The 24,766-nt window shown below is 39.4% G+C and overlaps 1 protein-coding gene across 2 annotated transcripts in view; it reads right to left on the reverse strand.

The window, feature by feature from the left end:
* Positions 1-12,812: 12,812 nt before the first annotated feature.
* The window catches only part of Rngtt (RNA guanylyltransferase and 5'-phosphatase), a 228,847-nt gene continuing 216,893 nt past the window's right edge, over positions 12,813-24,766 (reverse strand). For both annotated transcript variants that reach the window (XM_015499298.2, XM_015499296.2), the window contains 2 exons: positions 16,809-16,932; positions 12,813-15,407 (listed from right to left, as the gene is read on the reverse strand). In XM_015499298.2, the coding sequence (XP_015354784.1) occupies positions 15,244-15,407; positions 16,809-16,932 (288 nt within the window). In that variant the 3' untranslated portion in view covers positions 12,813-15,243. The remainder of the gene's footprint in view (positions 15,408-16,808; positions 16,933-24,766) is intronic.

Raw genomic sequence — 24,766 nt, forward strand, 5'->3', positions numbered from 1 at the left:
GGGGAAGCTTCAGTGTTGCAAATTATGCTATTTTCTGAGCAGAAAGAGCAAAAATGAGGGAGAAAAGGGGTCTGGGTCTTGTGATCCCATCCCAGAAAATGGACTGATGTGCACAGCACAGCTGGAGCCTGAAACAGACTCCCTGGCATAGCTTGACTCTGGACTGGGCCTTCCAGGAAACCCAGGATATAACTGGGCTGGTTCCAAGGATGCAAACCAGTGATACTGGACTCTCTACAACTTTCTCTTAACAGAAGCATGGGATCCATCCCAGCAGTGTAACCCTGTCCCACATGTAGGTTGATCATTGCACTTGGAAAAAGGGAGTCAGCTTTGGGGCTGACATTTCTTCTCCATCATCTTTGCAAATACACCTAGAAATGTTTGGCAACTTGTTAGGTGCCAAGAATGAGGGGGTCTCCAAAACTTACTCCGTGGCAGCAGCCCACCACAGCTCCACACTGATACTCCAACTCCAAAATTGTACAAAAAGTTGCTTTTAGATTTTGAAACTTTTTAGATTATAGCAACTTTGAGTATTAACTAGGCAGAAGCTATGGACTCTCATTTAAGAAAAATTCTGCCTATAATTTCCTTTGAAATCAGGAACCTTTGGAGCTCATGTATAGCTTCCAGATAAGAGCCTGGCTTAGGAGTTGACCAACAAAAGTCCCTTCAAGAGGAAGATTCTTTACCATGGTGTATAAATTATTTCTCCCTGAATATATTGTAAATGACCGGTTTTACCAACATTCAAATTAGTTTCACCTTTTCTAGGAAGTCTATGCTGATGAAGAGACTGAGTTGGCGGGCATCACTGGGAAGTGTATCTCTTGACCCTGATGCTCTTTCTGAACAGTGTTTGTCTAGCCCATGCTTAATGACAATATCAGTGATGACACTGCCCATGTCCCACCTTGCTGTGAGTTATTGCCAACTAGCCGGGTGGTGATTTTTGGTGGCCAAGGCATACCTGCCTGCCCTTGAACAATTCTCTGGCAGTCAGGGCTCTTTCTGTCTATGTGGTTGCCACCCCTTTCTCTCTAACCCCCCAAAGATTCTAGCTGGGATGGCAGAAGTGCTGGGGCCACATTTTTCCAGGGGCCACTGAAACAGAGGAAGCTGCTGGCCAGTGTCAGCTCTCTCCTGGAAGAGCTGAGGCAGGTGACCAGCCCTATCTTATGGTGCAGTCTGTGCCCTGCTGAAGATGCAGGAAGGGTGGGAGCAAGGTCTGTGCCATTCATGTCCCATTCACCATACAGAGGCCTTGCACGGGTTTGCCAGGCCCTAGAAACCACCCCTCCCCATATGCTGACAGCCAGGTGCGGAGACAGGGTGGGGGCAGAGAGAAGGGTCTGAGAGTGAGTGAGGTCCTGTCTGACAGCTAAGCAAGTCTGAGGCTCCACAGTGAGGACACAGCACAGGCCCGCCCACCTGCTTGGCGCTGGTATTCAGAGGAGGGGTTAGTTAGCTCAACCTCCAAAGAACTCAGACCTCTCAGAGGAAGGAACATTAGAGCTGGCAATGACGAGGTTCTGCCATGCTTTCTGCTTACAAGCTGATGCAGATGTCTCTCAGGGTTTTCACACTGGGCACTTTATTTTCTCAACTTTGGCCTGAGTTCTACAAGAACTGTGCCTGCTGTTTTTTAAGGACTGCCACTTACCACATCCACGCTGATCTTGCAGCCCTTGGGGCCCTGGGCTCAGGCCTTTGTCACTCAGTCTTGACTCCCCCTAAAGTGTGTCTCTGTCCACTGCCAAGTCTGAAGTGACCTGAATATTCCCCATCCTCAAGACCCACTTTGAATGTCACCACCGGTTCATGTGGAGAAAGCAAACAAGGGCCAAGTCCCAGCTCCCTCTTTTCCTAGCCCTGTGGTCCTGGGCAGGGTGCTTGAGGCTCTGCACAGTGGGAGCAGCGTCCGCTTCCCAGAGCTGCATGAGGGCTCCATCACTGTGGGACATGATTTGTTCACCTCAAAGCTCTCAACAGTGGCTGCCCATGATTTTGGTCCTTCTTCCTGGAACTGGTTTCCTACAGCCTCTGTTGAACCTCCACAGTGACTGGTTTCCTTCATTTCTCACACTTCCACTATTCATGTGTGCAATTTACAATGGGTCATCCCTCCCACCACCCTTGGCCCTGTCACACATTCACAGTTGTAAGCTTCCGAGGGCCAAATTGACAGAAAATTTACCTACACACACACACACACACACACACACACACACACACACACACAGCCTCTAGCATGGTTAAGGGTTAAACCAGCCCTGCCTAGATTGAATGTTGCAGGATAAATATTCAAGTTCTAAGAAGAAAAGCCACACAGACACACCAGTGGGAGTGTTTCAAACTTGAAGATTTCCTCTGCAACAGCACTGTGTTTTTCTCTCAGCAGCAGGCTTAGCTAGCCATGTGAATAATTTTAAACAGCCTGAAAAATTACCATTGATTTCAAAGCATTGATTTTGTGCACCACAGTAACACATTAAATCTCTCTTCTGAATAAGACAAAGAGAACTAAAAGAATAAACTTTCACTCCAAAGAACAGGGTACGGGGTTACTTATGCAACATAATTAATTTAATAAGTTGCTCTTTTCTATACTGGGTGACCTGCAAAGGACATTTTGCTTCTAGCCAGAAACCCTGATATACAATAAGTGAAACCTCAGCTGTGCCCCCAAAGAAGAGAGGAGCTGATGCCTGCCATCTCCAGACACCAGGGCAGATGACCTCATGGTAGGGACCACAGGGACACTTCCTGCCCCAAGGCACTGAAATGGGCAGGAGCAGGGGCCAAGCCAGCTGTGTCCTCATATATTGTTCTGCCTCTGAATCAGAGTCCTGTCACTTGGGTCGTCCCAGGGTCTCATGTTTTGTTGTTGAAATTACACATAAAAAGGAACATGGAGACGTTCATCATGACTCTGTCTCATGAGGAAGGAGTCTCCTCGATCATGTGGAAAGGCTTAACATGTACATGTTTTCCAAGTCAAGCCTGTTCCTGTGACCTTCCATTACCTTTTTTTTTTTTCCCAAAGTAGAAAACACTCATCACTGAAGCAGTAATGCTGTCATAACCTGGTTTCTACACTGAAAACAACTTTCCCCACCGTCCTTTACTTTTCCATCCCTCCATTTCTCCCCCTCCAAAATAACCCTCCAGAAACTTCCGTACTTGGTTTTCCAGCTCAAAGCAAATTTTATTTATTTATTTATTTATTTTTAGAATGCATCAGTTAAATCTGTTCATCTTTTTTGAGTTGAAGACTGGAAGAAATCACACATCGTTTCTGATGTGATATACCCATGGGCGGTTTTGCATCCTACCCAAAGATAGCTCAACTTCATTTTGAGATGTTTTGCCTTCTTTGGAAATCAAAATCAAACTTTTCAAAGTAGACATGTGCTTGTGGGTTACGCAACCCCAGGCACCTACCAGTGTGTGCTATGGTCTTCTCTTCACCTGGTATAAACTTCTGAGCGAGCCCTGGAGGCATGCATGTGGATCAGGGCTCCAGGAGGGCCCAGGAGCTCACACTCCAGTGTGCAAAGTCAGGTTTACGGAGACTGTGGGAAGAAAGGAAGTCTATAGGAGGAGGGCTCAGTTTTGGGTGCATTCAGCTTGAGGTGACTATTAGACATCCAAGGGAAGATGTCAAGCTGTCACTTGGATGTTCAAGTTTAGCATTCGAGAGTGAGATGGGGCTGGAAATGGCTCGTGTCTGGGTGGTGCTCATGTTCAGAGTGGAGGAGAGTTCACATGGAGTGTGCACGGAGGTTGGTGGACAGAGCCTGGGCACTGAGTGGAGGTGGGAAGGTGGAGAATGCTCAGTAAGAGAGACTGAGACAGAGCAGTTGGAGGGAGGAGCAAAGAACCAGGAGAGTACAGTGGCCTGAGGCCAAATGCAAGCAGGGTCCAACAAGGTGTGTGTGTAGAGGGTCTTCCAGGTTTTAAAACAATCTTATGCAGATGTGCATGAGCCAGTCGGTGTACAGATAAACGGGAACTGTCATAGATGGAGCACTGCAGACTCTGAGGAAATGGAAGGGTTTGGGGTTTTGTTTTTTGTTTTGTTTTGTGTGTGTATGTGTGCTTAGGGATTTGAACCCAGGGCCTCATGCATGCCAGACAAACACTTTACCACTGAGCCACATCCCTGCCTGGAAATTTATTTTATTATTTGCTTTTATCTGTGAAATTTCCCGTTAAGAGAAAACAAAAACTAAAAAACAAAAACCACACACGACAAAAGAATAAAAGCTGTGTAAAGTACTACTGACAAGTTGGTTATGAGGGTGGATCTGGTCCTGGAGAGGGCACTTGTGGTGGTGACAGGAACAGCCCTGTGGAGATGAGAGCATGTGGCAGTGGGTTCAAGAGACTCAGAGGGAAAAATGTGGGGTGAACACATGTAATCAATTCCTTCAAGAGACTTGAAGAGCGCTCCTCAATGGACTAGAGATTGGCTTTCTCAAAGGTCAAATTGTCTACCTAATTGAAGGCATTTTTTTTATCTTCATTTCATTTCTGCAGGGAGTACTGCCAAATGAGCTGGGAATTAGAAGGGCACAGAATCAGCTGTGAGCCCTTGTTAAAGTCCCTTACTGCTCCTGAGTCTCACCCAGCTCATCTATAAAATGGGAACCAATGGTCTTAAGGGTCCAGCTTAAAAGCAGTCTTCCAATTTTCTTGTCTCTGGGAAGATCCCAGGAGGTAATGAGGGTCTAAAAAGTAGCACCCTTCTCCCCAAACCTCTTCCATTCAGGCAACCTTCTGCTTGTTACCTCTTTTACACTCTAAGAATAGCACAGGAAGACTGAGAAGAAAGCCAATAACACTAGCAGTTGAGATATGGGGGGCTCCTTGATCAAGCCATTCTTGAAGCCATACCTACATTCTGGAATATTCAGTTACCTAGAGTAGATGAATTGGGTTTTTTGTTTGTTTTTGATTTGGAACCAAAAAAGTCCCTAGAGTGGGGCAAAAAAGGCAAGTCTTGCATAAGATGAATAAAAAATGCACATCACTATTCCCCACTCTCTGTTCTCTCAGGGTGTGTGTGTATGTGTGTGTGTGCGCGTGCGCACGCATGCGTGCGTGTTTGGAGCCAGCTATATACTCTGATCTCGGAATTTGGTCCTTTTACTCTTTACTATTTGTCCAGACTGCAACTGCCTTCTGACCTGACTTGATTTTCTAGCCCATTCTGGGGTAAAGTTTGTTTTCTTTCAAGCTGTTTCACCTATTCTCTGATCCTGAATCATCAGGACAATGTCCCCTATTCCTTTCCACATGATGACAAAAAAAAAAAAAAACATAGAAATAATATTTGAATGGTGCCCTCAGGCAAACTAAAGAATTAGGGCATCTATATGGGTCTTAGGGAAGGAGCCCATTATATTTTCTTTATGTCATATAGCTATAATAAGAAAAAGTAAATCACGAAAGTTCCAGGGAAGATACAGCTTTGTATGAAACTTTGAAATAAGACCTTTCCAGAGTATTAAGTGAGAAACTTGAGCTTGCTTCCATGAATATTCCTTTTTAATATCTGGTCTAATGTTTCAAACAGCTGTCCTCAAATTTGGATCAAAACTTTTTTTTTTTTTTGGTACCAGAGATGGAAGCCATGGGTGCTTAACCACTGAGCAATATTCCCAATCATTTTTCATATTTTATTTAGAGACAAGGTCTCACTGAGTTGGCTCAGGGCCTGGTTAAGTTGCTGAGGCTGGCTCTGAACTTGTGATCCTCCTGCCTCAGCCTCCCAAGCCACTGGGATTACAAGTGTGTGCTACCGTGCCCAGCTGGATCAAAACTGTTTAATAATACACTCTTCAAATCCTTAGTAGTCACTATCAGTGAGAAAATTTGCTCAGGTTGGAATAAAAATATTAAAATCACGTTTTGCAACCATTCAAAAATGTTAATGTTTGCAATTATATTTAAAGAATCAATTTTTTTCACTTCTACAAATTTCTTGCCATTTCTCATTGACATTTCTTGTGATTTTTAATCCAATGGAATTATTTTTACAGCAATTATTTATAAATAAAATGAGGCCCCAATGTGTTGCATGCACAAGGATTATTAAATCAGTTACCCAGACCAGTAGGGTAGAGGAAGGGGGGGTTAGGGAAAGGGTGGAAGGGAGGGAAAAAGAAGGTAATGGAGAATAAAAATGATCAATTTATGTTATATGCATATATGAATACACCATAATTAATCCCACTATTATGCAGTTACAATGCACCAATGAAAACATTAAGAAAATCAGTCTCCCAGTACCTACAAAATGGGCCATCACACGAGAGGACAGACACTTAGCACCATCCCCGAGAACCCATGCCAGACCCCCAGACACCTCCTTTTGGTCAGCCATGCTCTGGGCTGTGTGCTCAGCTGCACTATGGGCCTTGTAAAAGAGATGCTGCACCATGCTCTGTGGCTGGTCTTGCCCTGTGGCTGGCCTCACCAGTATCTGGTGGAGCACCAGTAAGACAACCAGGTGCACTTGAGGTGGTCATGGTGCTTTTGCTGCAGGGACCCCAGAGTACTCTCAGTCAGGAGCTAGAGGTATCCATGGCTGATAGCTACAGTTCAGTCCTCATCTGGCCACCTTAGTGGGCTTAGAGTGTCAACAGCTACAATCAAACAAAGCATTGGTGTCTTGAAACTGAGGCTGAGAAGTTCTGGACAGTCCCTGTCATCATAAAGTGCATGCTCCCTGCTCCCCAACCATGATCACTACCTGTGGGGACATCTGTTAATCATCTGTTGATACTGGCTAAACCCCAAGCCCCACCACCTCCATTTCTTCCTATTTTCTCTTGACCTCGCCTATCCCTACCATATTTCTTGTCACCTACAAACCAAATTCAAGGCCCCATTCTCAGTCCTTGGCTGTCCCGTACTTTAATGGAGTGGTCACAACTCTTTCCTGCCTCCTCTTGCAGAAAACATTTCTTGAGCCTGTGGTGTGGTATGTGCATGACATTCTAGTGACTCAGAAGGCAGAGGCAGGAGGATCATAAGAGCCCAGGAGTTAGAGGTTGGCCTGGATCCCACAGCAAGGCCTCCATCCATGGATGTGGGAGTCCCTGACCCATTTTTTTACTTCATCTCCTCTATTCACTGCTTTTAGCAAAACTGTCCTGTAGGCAAATATCAAGTCTTTGCCGGCAGTGTGCCTGCCTTACCTCACATAGCCAGGACAGCACGTCCACTTATCAGAAGCCCTTAGGCATCCAGCCCCCAGTCAGCTCTTCTTCTCCCTTGGGATTCTACCAGCACACCCTTGCCCCACCTCGGCTCAAACCCTCCACAGTCATCTCAGCTTCTCAACTTACTGTTGGATCTTGATGATTCACCCTCCTGAATGCTTGTCACTCTTTGTCTTCTATTTCTGTTGATGCCACCTGATATCCAGTTTTGACTCTCCCCTGGATGATGCCATCACTTCCACACAGGCCTTCACCTGTTTTTCTTCCTTCTGCTCCTTAGATTATTACCGGACTACTCTCACAAAGTGAATTTGTTTGAAAGCTTTCAATAACTCCTTATTATTGATCATATCTAGCCTAATCTCTTAATCTGTCCCCTGCCTATCCATGTAGCCCTACTTCATGTGTAGATTCAAGAAATATTTACTTTGTACCAGACTGGCTCAGGTAATGGAAATATAGCAATGGATGAAATAAAATTCTTAATTCACATAGAACTTATTCTAGAAAGGAGTAATAAAGGCAAACAAGTAAACACACTTGCCAGATCAGACATGGTTGTAGAAAAATGAAGCAGAATAAAAGAGTCGAAGGAATGGAATTGGTAGTTTAGACAGGAGGGTCTGAAAATGCCTTGTGATGAAGGAGAACAAGATAACAAGAGGGTTTGAATAAAGGGAGAAGAGACCTGTATGGAATTCTGGTAAGAGCATTCCAGGGACCGGAGAGCTTGCTTATCAAGTTGGAGAAAGCAAAGGAGCCAGTGTGGATGAGAAGATTGAACGAGGGGGAGGATGGCATATGAGATCAGAGTGGAGGCTGAAGCCAGGTGATGAAGGACCTCGTGGACTGTAGTATGTATGCAGTTAGGACTTTATTCTAAATAGGGTGGGATGCATTGGAAGGTTTTGAGGAATGGAGTGACATGTTCTAAAAAATATTACACTGACAGCATGGTGGACAATGGATGAGGAGGGGGGATACAAGAATGGAAACTGGGATAGCAGTTAAGGGGATATTGTGCTAGTCTAGGCAACAGATGAGATGAGAGTTGCTGGAGAGAGTGAGGAGTTGTCAAGTTCATTTTGAAGGTAGTGCTGACAACATTTGATGATGGATTGGACGTAAAATGTGAGAGAAAGAAAAGAGTCAAGGATGATTCAGAAGCAACTGAAAAATGCACTTGCCATTAACTGAGCTTTAAGGAGACTGTGGGAAGAAAGGAAGTCTATAAGAGGAGGACTCAGTTTGGGGTGCATTCAGCTTGAGGTGACTATTAGACATCCAAGAGAAGATGTCAAGCTGTCACTTGGATGTTCAAGTTTAGCATTTGAGAGTGAGATGGGGCTGGAAATGAACTTGGAAATGGCTCATGTCTGGGTGGTGCTCATGTTCAGAGTTGAGCAGAGTTCACATGGAGTGTGCACGGAGGTTGGTGGACAGAGCCTGGGCACTGAGTGGAGGTGAGAAGGTGGAGAGTGCTCAGCAAGGGAGACTGAGACAGAGCAATTGGAGGGAGGAGCAAAGAACCAGGAGAGCACAGTGGCCCGAGGCCAAGTGCAAGCAGGGTCCAACAAGGTGTGTGTGTAGAGGGTCTTCCAGGTTTTAAAACAATCTTGTGCAGATGTGCATGAGCCAGTCAGTGTATAGATAAACAGGAACTGTCATAGATGGAGCACTGCAGACTCTGTGGAAATGGAAGTTTATTTTATTGTTTGTTCTTGCCTGTGAAATTTCCCATTCAGACAGACAGACAGACAGACAGACACACACACACACACACAGCTGTGTGAAGTACTGCTGACAGGTTGGTTATAGGATGGATCTGGCCCTGGAGAGGGCTCTGATGGAGATAAGAGCCTGTGGCAATGGGTTCAAGAGACTCAGAGGAAAGAAACATGGGGTGAACACATACAATTAACTCCTTCAAGTGACATTGAAACGGGTCATTGTCAGAGAGATCAAGAGGCCCAGGGAGGGTGGCTAATGTGCTGGTTAAAATGGAGTGATGACAACTGTATTTCCAACCACTCCCCTCACACAGCTCTGGACAAAGCCTTCCGTTGTCCCTTCCCTGCACTCCCTTGTTCGCCCTTCCCTGCCCCATTTATCCCATCCACCTATCAAGGCCCAGATTCTCTCTCACCATGTGCATCACCCCAGTTGCACCAGTTGTTTCCAGTGTTCCATTTCACCCTACAAACATTTTCAAGAAGCTTTTAGACATGAGTTTTGGTTGTGGTGTTATCCAATGGGGGTCTTTACAGCCCTCATCTTTAATGTATAACAGAACATACTTGTTTATACTGAAGATCAGAACTACACAATGCTCCCCTGACTGACTTCAGAAGGGAAGAACTTCTATAGAAACTGTAAAGTTTCTTATTCCTTTAGATCCTGGAAGATAGCATTCACTAGTAGCCAACAAGAACAGGATCTTTCACTTGTCCTTCCCACTTGAAAAAACAAGGCTAGAAAGCACTGATTCATACTAAGAGGGATCATGGGCTAGAATTTATTTTTCAAACTATCTGAAAAGCCTCAGCAGTTACCAAAGGATTTCTCTTTGAAAACATCAGAAAATGGGTGGGAGCGGGTAGGTTGGGAGAACAAGCCTTCTAGTTTAAGGTATGGAAAGTTCAATGAAACTGCACTGAAAAATAAGACATGGTTAAAAACACTCCTTCCCTTACACCTCCCTCAGAGTGTGTCACAGCGAGGAGACCAGGACACTTTCTTAAGATCCTTCCTGCTGAGAAGCTTTCCTTAGAAGCACTCATTTTCAATGCAAAAGGCAAGAACAGACAAGACACTTCTGATCAGGATTAAATACGAGATGTGTTAGAGGAGGCCTCTGAAGAAATTCTTAAGAAACAAGAGATGTTATCAGTGCTTCTATTATGGTAAAAAGACTAGAGTGACCAAAAAAAAAAAAAAATTAAGTTTATGAATGGCTAACATGAGGGGGACCACAGCACAAAAGAGCATTTAAATGTCCTGCCCCTTTTCCTACCAAGTGACAACTATTGCCAAACTCTGCTGTGGGTCACAGAGATGAGTCCCTGTGCTATGTTCAGGGCCCCTTATCTTGAGGGGAGAAGAGTATAAAGGGGCCATTCAGCAGACTCTCTGTAGGGGGAAGGCTCCCTTGATCCTGAGATGAAAGGCAATTGGGGGACTGCCCATAGAAGCAGCATCACGGCCATGTGTGAAGGCTCCTGGGCTCATCAGAGGATGGGGAAATGAGCAGCTGTGCCACTGCATTGCAGGACAGGCCTGAAAGCAAACCTAGGTGTGCAGGTTGGGCACAGCACTAAGGAAAATAGATTGTGGACAAAGTTCTGAGTTTTGTTTTGTTGTTTGTAGTAGTGGGGACTGAATCCACTGAGCTAACTGCTCAGCCCTTTTGTTTCACATTTTTAGAATTTTGAGACAGGGTCTCAGTAAGTTGCCCAGGCAGGTCTCAAATGTGTGATCCTCCTGCATCAGAAAATGGAGTCACTGAGATTATAGTTATGTGCCACTGTTTGGCTTTGAGGTTGTGAAAACTGGTGGCACTCTGTTGTTCTGATTTGTTATTAAGGCCAAATTCTGTTTTTCTGTGTTGTTTGGCTATGCTCTGACTGAGCCTCAAACAGTTGAGAGTTTCATTCTTTTGGGATATTTTTAAATATCCAGGTAATTCCAGTTGTCACCTATGAACCTTGGGTCACAAGAGAATCAACCCCTAAGATTAGCTACTGTGAGGCAATCTATTCTGGCAATTCTGTTACTGAAATGACCTTTGGTTATGGAACCAATATCTGCTGCTGCTTTGAGTTTCCATGTCCCCTTCCATGATGATGAGAAGCTCCTGCCTGGAATTCCACCTGTGCAACCGTGGTGTTGTGCTGTGTGATTCACAGCCTCAGCCCTTGAAAAAGATTTCACCAGCCTGGAGTGAAATATAGAAGCAAAAGACAATGCCCTGAATCTATCATAAACTTTGTTCTATGTAAAAGCCTCTGCTTTCTTCTAAAATATGTCCTACTTTCTTTTTTGGGTGTTAAGTTTTCTCTTATTTTATTAAATGATGGCAACGTAATTATTTTTGAAATGCCTTTCATGGAAAAATAGTTGGCAACCCCAGATCCATTCCCTGATGTTTTGGAATATGAAATCTGGAAGACTAGGTGGCCCCAGCTTGGAGTCCCCTCTACCACTGTCTTGTATCATGCACAGTAGTCACCTAGTGAAGTCAGATGAGGGACAGGTACATCCAGGTAAACCAAGGCTCCTGATGACCTGCCAAAGTGTCAGAGCTAACAGCCAACTATGCCACCAATCAAGAAAATTTTGGCCCAGGATGTAATTTAATCACTTATTGCTTCCTAATTACAGCTTTGGAATTTAGCATCTTAATGAGAATATTAAACTTCCCTTCATGGTAGCTTAGTCACTCACATTTAAATATTATTAAATAGTTAAATAAGGTCCTACTGCTCTCAACTTCATTTCCTTTTAGAGAGAGGTGTGTAAAGCCTATCACTCTGTCAGCACCAAAGAAACCATTTAAATAATTTGGGATGCCTGGAGGATGGGGTCATCCACCCAGGGACTATAAGAAAGGAAGCATTTAGGAGACTATTGTACAAAAATTTAGCCATTGGAATAGAAAGACCTTATTGGGTTTCAGCTCACAACTTAAGACTCAGGTTCTTCATCTGAAAAGTCAGTAAGAGTACCTATCTGCACAGAGTAGCTGTCCTTAGACAGTTTAGCTCTTAGTGGAAACAGTCCTGATAAAAAGCTATAATTGTTAAGACAGGAGATTTACAAAATACTGGCTTTTATACAAGAATCATGGTTGGACATAGAAAGGTTCTCTTTGATCATCTGGCTCAACCTTGCTATTTCACAAATTGAAAAAAAAGGGGGAAAGGGCTCCAAAGAACTTAGATCAGTAAGAGGCAGAGCCTGGATTTGTTTCTGGGTCTGACCCAAGGGCTTCTAGGTTTCCCTCCGCCCCTGGGTCAGGACTTTCTTCACAACATAAGTTTTTTTCATGTGGGAGTATGAGGTTGTTGATATTCAAGGTTTCTTGAGCCAGGAAGAACTCTATGCATAGTTCAAAATGGTGGTATCATTTAAACATTTAAAGATGGCAAATTCCATATAAAAATGCATAGTCAACCCCAAAATATGGTAGTTTGCTACTTCATCACTTTGGGCTATTTATTGCTGAGTATTTTAAAAGAATTAAATGCATTAAAATAATGTAATAGAATACTCATAGTGTAACCTGCTAAGATAAGGTAGATAATCAAAAATTTAAACATCATATAAAGATGTGCCTCCCCCCACTCTCCTAGCTTTCAAAAATACAATCCCCATGTCAATCAAATTAGTTTCATATGGAAAACAAAAACCAGTTTCTCAGGAAGAAAAATAGAAGATATTTTAAAGACTTGATTTTAATCTCTAGAGTACAGCAAAACTAGATACATTACATTGGGTGTGGCTGACAGGAACAGGATTGGATACCAACAACAGAAGAAACACAAAAGCAACACCAGTGAAAACAAAGTAAACACTTTCTTATTTTAAATCAGTAGTTTTATTACAATACGCACTGACACACAATTAGAGAAGGAATGTTCTGACATTTCTGAGCATTTCACGGAAAGCAAATGTAACCATCCAGGCAGTAGAGTCATCCACACCTTTTCCAAACAAAAAGCTAAAGCTTTTTACATGTGATAACTCAGGAAAAGCAAAGTTTTCTTATCCTTATCTAAAATACTTCAGTCTTAGAAAATAGCTATTGGGAAGTGACCTAAGAAGGGAAGGGTTTCCTTCATAATGTCCCAAGTCCTGCTTCTAGGTTCCCCTCTGCCCTTGACTGTCTAAATGACTTGTTATGATACTCTAAATGGTAGCATGTTTGGGGGCTAAATGGAATCTACTTATAAGGCCAACTATTGTACTTCAATAGAAAGGAAAGGATAAGTTTAGAAAATTAAGTCCTGCTAAATGCACAATGGCAAAAAGAAAATATCTGGGTGTATTAAAAATGAGATGCTCTTTTCACATGACTCATTTCAAAGGTTACGATTACCATAAACATTTTAACTCTAAAAGATCATTGGCAAAAGCTTGCTTTTATATCTGTAAAAGGGCTTTGCTTTTGCACGGGCTCAAAAGCAAGCAACATACCATGTGAAGAGTTGCTAATCCTGGGGAAGCAGGCATCAGGCTACTTGGAGTTGCATAGTCATTTTATTTTATTTATTTATTTTTTTTGATTCACTTTGTAAAAGACACATGGACCCTTGAGAATTTCCCCCTTTTCAATAGTCACTGTGGCATTCAGATGTTTAAATCCCTTTAGCGCCCAAACATACAAAAGCACTCTAGGAAAAAAACATTAAAATGGCATTTTGGATAAGTTCACACTACACATTACATAACTTGGGAACAATAAAGGAAAAAGCCCAAGCATGACTCTAGTATTTCACATAGAAAAGCACTGCATGAGAAAACTGTTTAAAAACATTAAAACTCAGGTGCATATAAATACATTTTTGGTTAATCTGTGCTATGTCATATAGAAATCCTGTCACATATTCAGCCTGCTAGGTAACTCATTTGGGTTTTCATGTCTGGCTGTATCAGTAGAAGAATATACACTGTTGCATATACTTACATATATATGCATATACATATATAAAATTTAGATCATGAAAATTTGTTTTAAATACATATATTTAAAACATGTACCTCTAAAAATAAATACATTAGCCTCTAATCAGCTAATTCTCAGAGTTCCTTCACAAGTCAATCAGAATACAGTTTCTCAACAATGGCAGATGACCAATTAGCTGCCCTTTAAACCCATTATCTCTCAGTAAACATTTTGGAATTCAGATGTATCACTGAAATAACATCCCTAGAATAGAATATAGATACAGTTTTGGCTTTGACAGTAAATGTCTTGATTTCCTTGATGTTTAGTTCCTACAAGTGTAGGATTTTCTAGTGACAGCATTCCATTCTGTTGACATTACCTTCTAATAAGAGGAGTCAGCTGGCATTTCCTTGGCTATTTTATTTTAGGGAACTAACACAACATCATCTGTATTTGATATCGCTTTCATAGATCACAGTGAGTTGTGTGTTTTAATGTAATTTATAATGTGCTGATACCACTGAGGTAAAGCAGAAGTAGCCCTGGCATTTAAAAATGAAAAGTCTCCCAGGAGGGCCATACATAAAGGACCTGGTGGTAAGTAGTTCAAAACTATTGCCAGAATGGACACACCGGATATCTGATATGGTACTCCAAACAATAGAAACAGATTAAAATACTCAAAAGACTTGTTAAAGAAGCAATGCAAGTCACAAAAATGGAGCTTTACTTTTTTACTTTTACATCTCCAAAACAACTTCTTAAAATAATATAAGCCAGACCAAGTTGTTTAATACACAATACCTAACAACTCTGTCATCTGTTTCTGAATATAGGAATTTCAGAAATGTAGGGGATCATGATAAATGATAGCAAGGACTTTTAATGCCATTGCCTATATTTTTAATAGGAAAATTTGCCATAGTTGAAACACAGCTTCTAAAATATACAGAGTTTTATGCACTCACAGTTCCAGATTGCTAACTTTATAAATTAAAGGTAAAGTTATCCATATACAAACAAGGCCTCTTTTTCAGTGATTTCAATCTCATTTAAACCTTTGGATATTTCAATCTTCAGATTACACAAGGTAAGGCTGAGTTTATCCGATATAAATTAAATATTTAAGTCCATTAGGTACTGTAGCACTGAGGAAACAAATGCATCAAATAATATACAAGTTGGCTACAATACCTTCCTTTTTCTTTTTTTTTTAATTCAAATGTGCATCAACATCAAGTCACACTTGTTTTTTCATTTTTCTGGCTGCAAAAATGGGGCAATAGCAATTTTTTCTCACTCATCTTTCCTCTTGAGCCTGAAGTCAGAGGCAGGTAGGTCTTAAGTTGAAGGACGTGGCCTTTTGGGAGGTGGTGGTGGCATGAGCTCGGTGTCAGGGTCCAGGTGATGCTTTCTCTTCTGCCCTTGAGAAGCTAACGCACATCTGTCAATGAACTCAAACAGCATCTCCTTGGTGACAGGGTTTGATATGCTATTGCACACAGCTGTGGACAAAGGGAGACAAGCATCTCACGTGAGGGTTAATTAGGGAAGCTGACTCACCACACACAGGCTTGTGAGAAAGGTTTAAACACTGCCATTTTACCAAAGGATGACATGCTTCTGATTAAACTAATCTCCTCCCTCTGCCCACCTTCCAAATAACTGCTTTCCTAGGGGCGATTCTTTACTGGAATATTAATTTTAAACTAAAACTTTAGGTATTTGGGTTATAAGCATGTCTTCACTATGGTTTTCTATTCCTTCAAATAGTTTTTTATGGGATTCTAATCTAGCACCGTACACTGAACTATAGTCCATACTTCGACTAAAACATCTACAGAAAAAGTGCACTACAATCTTCCAACTTTCCCTCAGGAAGATGTCCATTCTGAAACACTTAGCATAGCATTACTCATCATGCCTATGGCAGACCATATTATTTTAATAACTTCTTTGAAGTAAGATAGGTTAAAAAATTGTCTAATAAATAAAGCATCTTTTCTTGAATGACCAAAATTTAGTACCAATCATTTTCACTTTATTTACCTACTTGATTTTGGGAAAAAAGACACTGGCTTAATCATTGCTACTTTTGAACTCATCCTAAACATGGATACTAATTCCAACAGGAGCCCTTAAATGTACAATAATCACTTTTAAACTGCAAAACCTAAACTGGCAATTTCTGTATTTTCTTCTAAGCTTATCATATCATCATTGATTAAGCATGCTAAAGTCCACAACTCTATTAACCTTTAATCTTGTTTTTTACCTTTTTCAACTCCAGTAAAAAATGTAATCTAGGGCAACTGCTACTAGTAATAAGTGTACCCTATAAATTTCAATTAATTTGTGTTGTTCCTCATAAAAAAAAAAAAAACTGAATTATTCTGAATCCCCAAAGAATTCAGATTGTACCCAAAGAACACTCTGAAGGATGGCATAGCAGATTTTGTGTTTTTTAAAATGGTTTTCATTTACTTTGTTCTCCATTGTTTGTAAAATTATTTTAGGAGCTGGAAATTACTTTCCCCTGCTAATTTTGTCTTTTACCATCTGGCAAACAATGATTTGTATAGTTTTGAATAGATCTGAAATTATCATGGCTTTTGTTGTTGTTGTTGGATAAATTCAACTTGTATATAGCCCAGTATCCTGCCCTTTACACTCTCTTCTGGGCACTTGGCACAAGCCCACTAGTTTAGAGAGGAAAACCTAAAGCTAATTGGAACCAAATAGGGTGCCAGACATGACAATGTTCTGGTCAACAAGGGTGAAGTACAAATGACTCTATGTACCATCAAGTAGAATGGCACATATAGCAGAATGTGGGTTCTAACAACTTAGTTTTTTTTTTGTTTTTTTTTTAAATGTAATAACTACTGGTAGGTTGTCATACTCACCCATGGCAGTGTTGTAGGCATTAGGAAAACTTTTGTCTGTTCTCTGTCTCATGAAGACCCAGCTGTTGTTCTCAAATTTGCATTCTATAATTTTGTTGTCATACTGTTTTAGCTCTTTTGTCACCTGTTTTAAAAGAGAATTGACGAAAATATTTAAATCATCTGAAAGGCTTTTTGCTTCCATTATGTGACAGACACATTAGGAAATGCCAAAAACACCTCAGTAACTCTTCATGCAGAGCTCTTTGTCATCTGAAGTGTCTAATCAAGCCTAAAGATATGGTGTGCACTCCCTTGTACACATGCTCATTTATCCGACATTTTATAAATAGTCATGAAAACGGCTGTCAATATATAGCAATTAAAAGAAGCTAAGCAGAAAGCAGCCACTTCTGGGCCAAATGCAAATATGTTACCATGGGGACCAAGCCTTCAATACTGTCTGTGTCTGTGGCTTTCAGAAATTGAGTATACTGATTAGGTTTCCTCAACCTTCAGGAAGGTCTCACCATCTAAATTCCTATGTCAAAATCCAAGAATTTCCCCTTATTCATAAAAAGTTGCACATAAAAAGTAAACGGTAGAACCAAACCCAAGCAATGTGCATCCTAAATATTTTGCTTTCAAGCAGAAATAATTAACCAAAAACCTAATCTTTAGGCTACTTTCTTCTCATCTGCCAAACTTGCATGAATATAGAGATGAAGCTACTTTGACTTTAGTTGGTGGGTTTCTTGGCTTCTTCACTTCAGATGATTGAAAGTGGATTAAAACTTACTTTATCAAACCTAAAAAGTATCCATGGTAACTACAGAACCTTTCAAAAGATATTCCACTGGGCTGTGAGGACAGTTTTCATAAATAGGAAGCAAAGCTTGTCTTTGCAGTTTTCAAATCAAATGCCAGTCATGGTAATATTTTAATTCTGTCCTCATCTTTCACAGCTAACAACTTTTCCTCACAATATGGTAGATTGCAATCATTTAACTTCATTAGCATTATTTGAAATGCTCTCATTTTTTCTACCCACATATTCACTATTACCTAGGAATATGAAGGGAAGGAAATTTTTAAAAGATGCTTTCAATTCACAGATTAGATAGTGCATATCTTCATAAAAACTTTCGAATTGTATTTCTTGTCCCTTAATGGGCATTATATTTGATTGAACTATTTGCATTTTCAACAAATCTAACGGGTACAACATTTTCAATGGTTCTGGAACTAGACCTGCCTCCAAAAACTGATGGTCCATAGTCCACTTAGCAAACCTGTGTCTTTATTCTCAACTATCCATCATCATAGACTAGACTCTCCTGCACTTTTTACTAGGGACCCACCTTTTTACTTTTGATTTACTATTTATAGCCAAGTACTAGGCAATTCATTCAAATAGATAACCACATGTATGTTATACTATTTGAAAGATCTAACAGAAATTTGTTTCCAACCCCTTCAAAGTCTTCATTTTCTTATTTCTAAAATGGGTAAACAAGTTCCTAATTTACTGAGTCATTGCAAGAATAATGAATAAAAATGCCTGGGACATCATAGATAATCAGTAAAATTGGTAATTGAATATAAAATTGGCAATGAAACACTTCTTTCTAAAAACTGGTTAAAAAAATGTACCATCTTAACAGTTTTCAAGTATACAGTTCAGTCATGCTAAGTATATTCACATTGTTGCACAAGAGATCTCTCAGGCTTTTTCATCTTACAACACTGCAACTCTGGACACACTAAGCATTAATTCTCCCTTCCACCCAGACCTTTCTATTTTTTGCTTCTGTGATTTTGACTTCAGATACTTCAAATGAGTAGAATCACACAGTATTTGTCCTTTTGTGACTGACTTAGCAAAATGTCCTTGAGGTTCATTCATGTTATAGCATGTGATAGGAGTTCCTTCTTCTTTAAAGCTACATAATATTCCATCATATGTATATATCACGTTGCCTTTAACTATGTCAATGAACTTTTGGGTTCCTTCCACTTCTTGGCAATGTTGCTGTTAATGTGGGAGCACAAATATCTCTTCAAGATCCTGCTTTGAGTTCTTTTGGAAAGTCAGAAGTGGGGTTGCTGGATCATATAGTAATTCTGTTTTTAATTTTTTGAAGAACCTTCATACTGTTTCCCAAAACGGTCGCACCTTTTACATTCCTACCAATTGCGGGGTTCCAACTTCTCTGTATGCTCACCAACATTTGTCGTCTACTTTTGATAGTGGCCATCCTGATGGATGTCAGATATCTCATTGTGGTTCTGATGTACACTTCCCTAATGATTGATGATGCTGAGCATCTTTTCATATGCTTCTGGTTAAATACCTTCTTAGAAATGTCTATTCAAGTCCTTTGCCCATTTCTTAACCAAGGTTTTCTGTTGTTGAGTTGTACAGAAGTTTCTTACACATTCTAGATCTTAACACCTTATCAGACATGATTTACAATTATTCCACTGTTTTACTCTGTTGATGAGCAAAGGATGTTAAATTTGATACTGTCTCTTTTGTCTATTTTTAATGTTACTGCTTCTAGTTTTGGTGCCATATCCAAGAAATCACTGTTAAATCTATGTCCTGAAGTTTCCCCGTGTATCTTTTTTTCTAGAAGTTAATAAATTTAGGATTTAAATTTTAGTTTAAATCCATTTTTCAGTTAATTTCCTATGTGATATAAAGTTAGAGTCAACTTCATTCTTTTGAATGTAAATATTCAGTTTTCCCAGCACCATTTATTGAAGAGACTGTCCTTCCCCACAGTGTTGTCTTGTTACCTTTGTGGAAAATCATTTGGCTCACCTATGCACAGGTTTATTTTTGGGCTCTCTGTTATACTGTTTTGTTTTATTTGGTGGTGGTGGGGGCGGTGAACCAGGAGTGCTTTACCACTATATATCCCCAGTCTTTTTAATTTTTATTTTGAGATAGGATCTCTCTTAAGTTGCTGAGGCTGGCCACAAACTTGTGATCTTCCAGCCTTGGCTTCCTAAATAGTTAGTATTATAGGAGTCGGCCAGCATAACTGGTGGCCTGTCTTTATGCTGGTAATTAAATACACTATCTAAGTTACTGTTGTAGTATGTTTTAAAATAAGGAAGTATGAGGCTCGCATCTATTTGGGATTCCTTTAGATTCCATATGAATTCTACTTCTGTTAAAAAAAAAATACCATTGGGATTTTAATAGAGATTGCTTTAGGTAGTATGGATAGTTTAACCATGAACACTGAAAATCTTCTCATTATTTGTATCTTCTTTGATTTCTTTTAGAAGTATTGCTTATAAAAAAAACTTTAGAAGGAAATTCACTAAAGGAACCATGCTGACATAAAAAGGTACATTTTGAATATAGCTGTCAAGAAAATTATATAATATTTACTTTAGAAGAATGGATTGCTAGTCAACAATGTGCAGTCTGTACTTCTACTAAGCGGCAATTATGGTAAGTCTTTATCATATAGCTTATCATTCTTGTGTTCTTAGTTTCAGAATTGCTATCAATCTGACTATAGTAACTTAGCAGTATTTATTAACTACATGTGTATCTGTTTGGCCAAGCATTAACAATCTGGGAAAGAGAACTTCCTGAAAAATACATGCATCTGCCACTACTAACTTGACTGCATTTCCATGTTCAAGAACAATACTTTGTTTTTCATTGATCATGCCAGTTATGTTCCCAAGACAGATATACTGCAAAGGCCCTCATTTGGTTAGATGGTAAAATATATCTAACTGATAAAAATAATATCTCCCATGCTTGCACAAACTAAAGATAGATTTCACTAATACTTAGATCAAAAGAAAGACTGGCATTTAATTTTAGTATCCATATTATAATTTGTTACTATGATGACAATTATCCTCAATTACATATTATTATTTATTAAACCAGGTCCATTAGGCCTTCTAAAATCAACTGTTATTTTAGTTTGAGTTAATGAGAGCTTGAAAGTAAAAATAATAAAATATTTACAAATCACAATTTCCTATCTGTACCCATAATTACACTGAATTAATAAGCTTTCATTTTTGGGGGGGAATGTTAAGAAGCAATATATATTTTATATAGAAATTTTTTTCATGCATCCTTCTTATTGAATAACATACTTCTATAGTATGTGAATGTACCAATAATCTAGGGTTAAGAGACTGTCATATGAAACTGGACCTAGTACCTCTGAAGATTTTTAATTAGCAGTTCTAATTTTTAATTAGACCCAAAATGGAAAGAAAAAAAATCACAGTTGCTCTGTTCTGCCACATTTTTACAGACTGTTTTGTTGTTGCTCACAAAACCACACAATCGGTGATGGCTGAAATGATTTGCACAGAGTAGACAGAGAGGTGTTTCTATTTCTAGGGCAGGATAGGAGCCTTTAGAATTACTGTCCCTGATCTATGGAAGTTCAGTTTCGTTATCTGTTCAACATAGTTCTCGAAACACTGGCCAGAGAAATTAGACAGACGAAAGAAATTAAAGGCATAAAAATAGGAAAAGAAGAACTTAAATTATCACTATTTGAAGTTGACATGATTCTATACCTAGCAGACCCAAAAGGCTCTACAAAGAAACTATTAGAGCTAATAAATGAATTCAGCAAAGTGGCAGGATATAAAATCAACACGCATAAATCAAAGGCATTCCTNTGCTACATCGATGTTCATAGCAGCACAGTTCACAATAGCAAGAATGTGGAACCAACCTAGATGCCCTTCAATAGACGAATGGATAAAAAAAATGTGGCATTTATACACAATGGAGTATTACTCTGCATTAAAAAATGACAAAATCATAGAATTTGCAGGGAAATGGATGGCATTAGAGCAGATTATGCTAAGTGAAGCTAGCCAATCCCTAAAAGACAAATGCCAAATGTCTTCTTTGATATAAGGAGAGTAACTAAGAACAGAGTAGGGACGAAGAGCATGAGAAGAAGATTAACATTTAACAGGGATGAGAGGTGGGAGGGAAGGGGAGAGAGAAGGGAAATTGCATGGAAATGGAAGGAGACCCTCAGGGTTATACAGTGGAGGGGGTGGAGAGAGAGGAGCGGAGGGGAGAGGAGGGGAGGGGGGATGGTGGAGGATGGGAAAGGCAGCGGAGCACAACAGACACTAGTATGGCAATATGTAAATCAATGGATGTGTAACTGATGTGATTCTGCAATCTGTGTATGGGGTGAAGGTGGGAGTTCATAACCCACTTGAATCAAAGTGTGGAATATGATATGTCAAGAAATTTGTAATGTTTTGAACAACCAACAATAAAAATTTAAAAAAAAAAAACCTCATCTTTTTATTATTTATTATTATTGTTGTTTTAAATTTTTGCAAATCTAATAAATTTTTAAATTTTAATTTGTTATATATGACAACAGAATGCATTAAAATTCATATTACACATATAGAACACAATTTTTTCGTATCTCTGGTTGTACACAAAGTATAGTCACATCCTTCATGTCTTCATACAGGTACTTAGGGTAATGATGACCATCACATTCTATTGTCTTTCCTACCCCTATGCCCCCTCCCTTCTCTTTTCTCCCCCTCTCCCCTTTGTCCTATCTAGAGTTCATTTAATCGTTCCCCACCCACCGCAGCATACTATGAATCAGCATCCTTAAAACAGAGAAATCATTCGGCATTTGGTTTTTTGGGATTGGCTAATTTCACTTAGCATTATATTCTCCAGCTCCATCCATTTACCTGCAAATGCCATGATTTTATTCTCCTTTAATGCTGAATAATATTCCACACTAAATGGGCCATGGAACTGAACAGACACTTCTCAGAAGAAGATACACGATTAATTAACAAACATATGAAAAATGCTCAATATCTCTAGCAATTACAGAAATGCAAACCAAAACTACTCTTAATATTTCATCTCACTCCAGTCAGAAGGGCAGCTATTAAGAACACAAACAACAGTAAGTGTTGGTGAGGATGTGGGGGGAAAGGCACACTCTTACATTGCTGGTGGGACTGCAAATTGGTGCAACCAATCTGGAAAGCAGTATGGAGATTCCCTAAAAAACCTGGAATGGAACCACCATTTGACCCAGCTATCCCACTCCTGGGTCTATACCCAAAGCACTAAAAACAGCATACTACAGGGACACAGCCACATCAATGTTTATAGCAGCACAATTCACAAAAGCTAAACTGTGGAACCAACCTAGATGCCCTTTAGTAGGTGAACAGATAAAGAAAATGTGGTATATATACATAATGGAATATTATTATTATTTTTAACTGCACAAAGTCTAAAGGAAGGGAGGTTTCTCTGAAGGTAATATGTTTTGAAGACACTTTGAAATACCAAATACCTGCATACTGAAAAGCCACCAGGGAGTTGGTTTTCTTTCTTTTTAACTTTTAATTTCGAGATAATTATACACAGAAAAGTTGTAAAGATAGTACAGAGAGTTTCTGTATTTCCTTCACCCAACTTCCTCTAATGTTTATATTTTACATATCATGTTATATTATCAACTCTAAAAAAGTTAGCATTAGTACAACATAATAAACTATACTACACATTTTATTAGTTTTTCCATTAATGTCTTCATCTGTTCTAGGATCCAAAAGAGGAAATTACATTGCATTTAATTGCTACATCTCCTTAGACTCTTCCCAATCCATGAGAGTTTCTCAAAACAGTTCTTGATTCTTTTGAAGAACACTGGATATTCTGTAGAACACTCTTCAATTGGGAATTTTCTGATGTTTGCTCATGATGAGACTAAGGTTATGGGTTGGGAGGGATGCACCCTTCTCATTCTATCATATCTGAAAGTATTATTGGTGATGTTAACCCTGATTACTTGGTTTAAGTGTGCTTGCCAGGTTTCTGTACTGTAAAATTACTGGTTTTTTTTTTTTCCCCTTTCCATAGTCTATGATTAGTTGTAAGTCAGAACATCTAGCTCTGCTCAAGGAGAGGGGAATTAAGCTCCACTTCCTAATAGGAAGGGTATTAAAGAATTTGTGGTCACTTAAATTTCTTAGAGAAGATACTCTAAAGCTATATACATAACCTGTTTCTCAAAGTTTCCATCATTAATTTTAGTATTTATACATCAATCCAGCATGCAGCAAATATCACTATTCTATCCCAACAGAATTTTCTATTTCCTCAATGCCTTGTACATTTATTATTTGGACTTCTATAATGAAGATTTTTCCCTTCTTCCCTATTTAATTGCTTATTTATAAAAATATGAACTCCTGAATGTTTATTTTATTCTTTGGCTTATAATAAAAAACTGTCTTCATTTATTTTGATGCTCAAATTGTTTCAGTTTTGGCCACTGGGAAATCTTAGATTAGCTCTTGGGTCTTTTAAACTTGCTTCTTCTTTTTTCAGTGGGGCCCTCCAAGGGATTTTTTTAAGAACAAAATTTTCTTTAACAGTCTAGGCTATGCTAAGGAAATATTACGACCATCGGTTTTGGCCAAATTTAAAATTATTATTGAAAGGAAGGGAGGGAAGCAAAAGGAAAAGAGAGGAAAGAAAGAGGAAAAGTGTGTGATGGTGGTGAATAAATGAGATGTAAATATAGGTTTATACTTAGACGTTTTTGCCCACCTTTTATGACTTGCTGTTAGGAGTCAAATTAAGTTGGTAATTTTTTCCTTTCCTGAAGTTATAATTTTACTTTTTGATCATTCAAAAAGTAGATAGTGTGATGAAAGGTAGATTTTAAAAAATATATCTCAAGAAATCAACTCAAAAATCTTGTTTTCACATAAATAACTTCATTACTAAGTGCTCATGAAGGCAGAGAAAATAAAACAACAAATCAGAAAAAAAAGAATGATAAAGGTTTTCTTTGTGATGTAAGAGTGATATAAACAGCAGAAGACTGAATTATTAGATATATAATACATTAATACAAAAAACAATACATAATAGTAGGGTAATTATGCTATGTTACTTTTAG

Source organism: Marmota marmota, unplaced genomic scaffold, assembly GCF_001458135.2.
Source record: "Marmota marmota marmota unplaced genomic scaffold, marMar, whole genome shotgun sequence".
NCBI classification, from domain to species: Eukaryota; Metazoa; Chordata; class Mammalia; order Rodentia; family Sciuridae; genus Marmota; species Marmota marmota.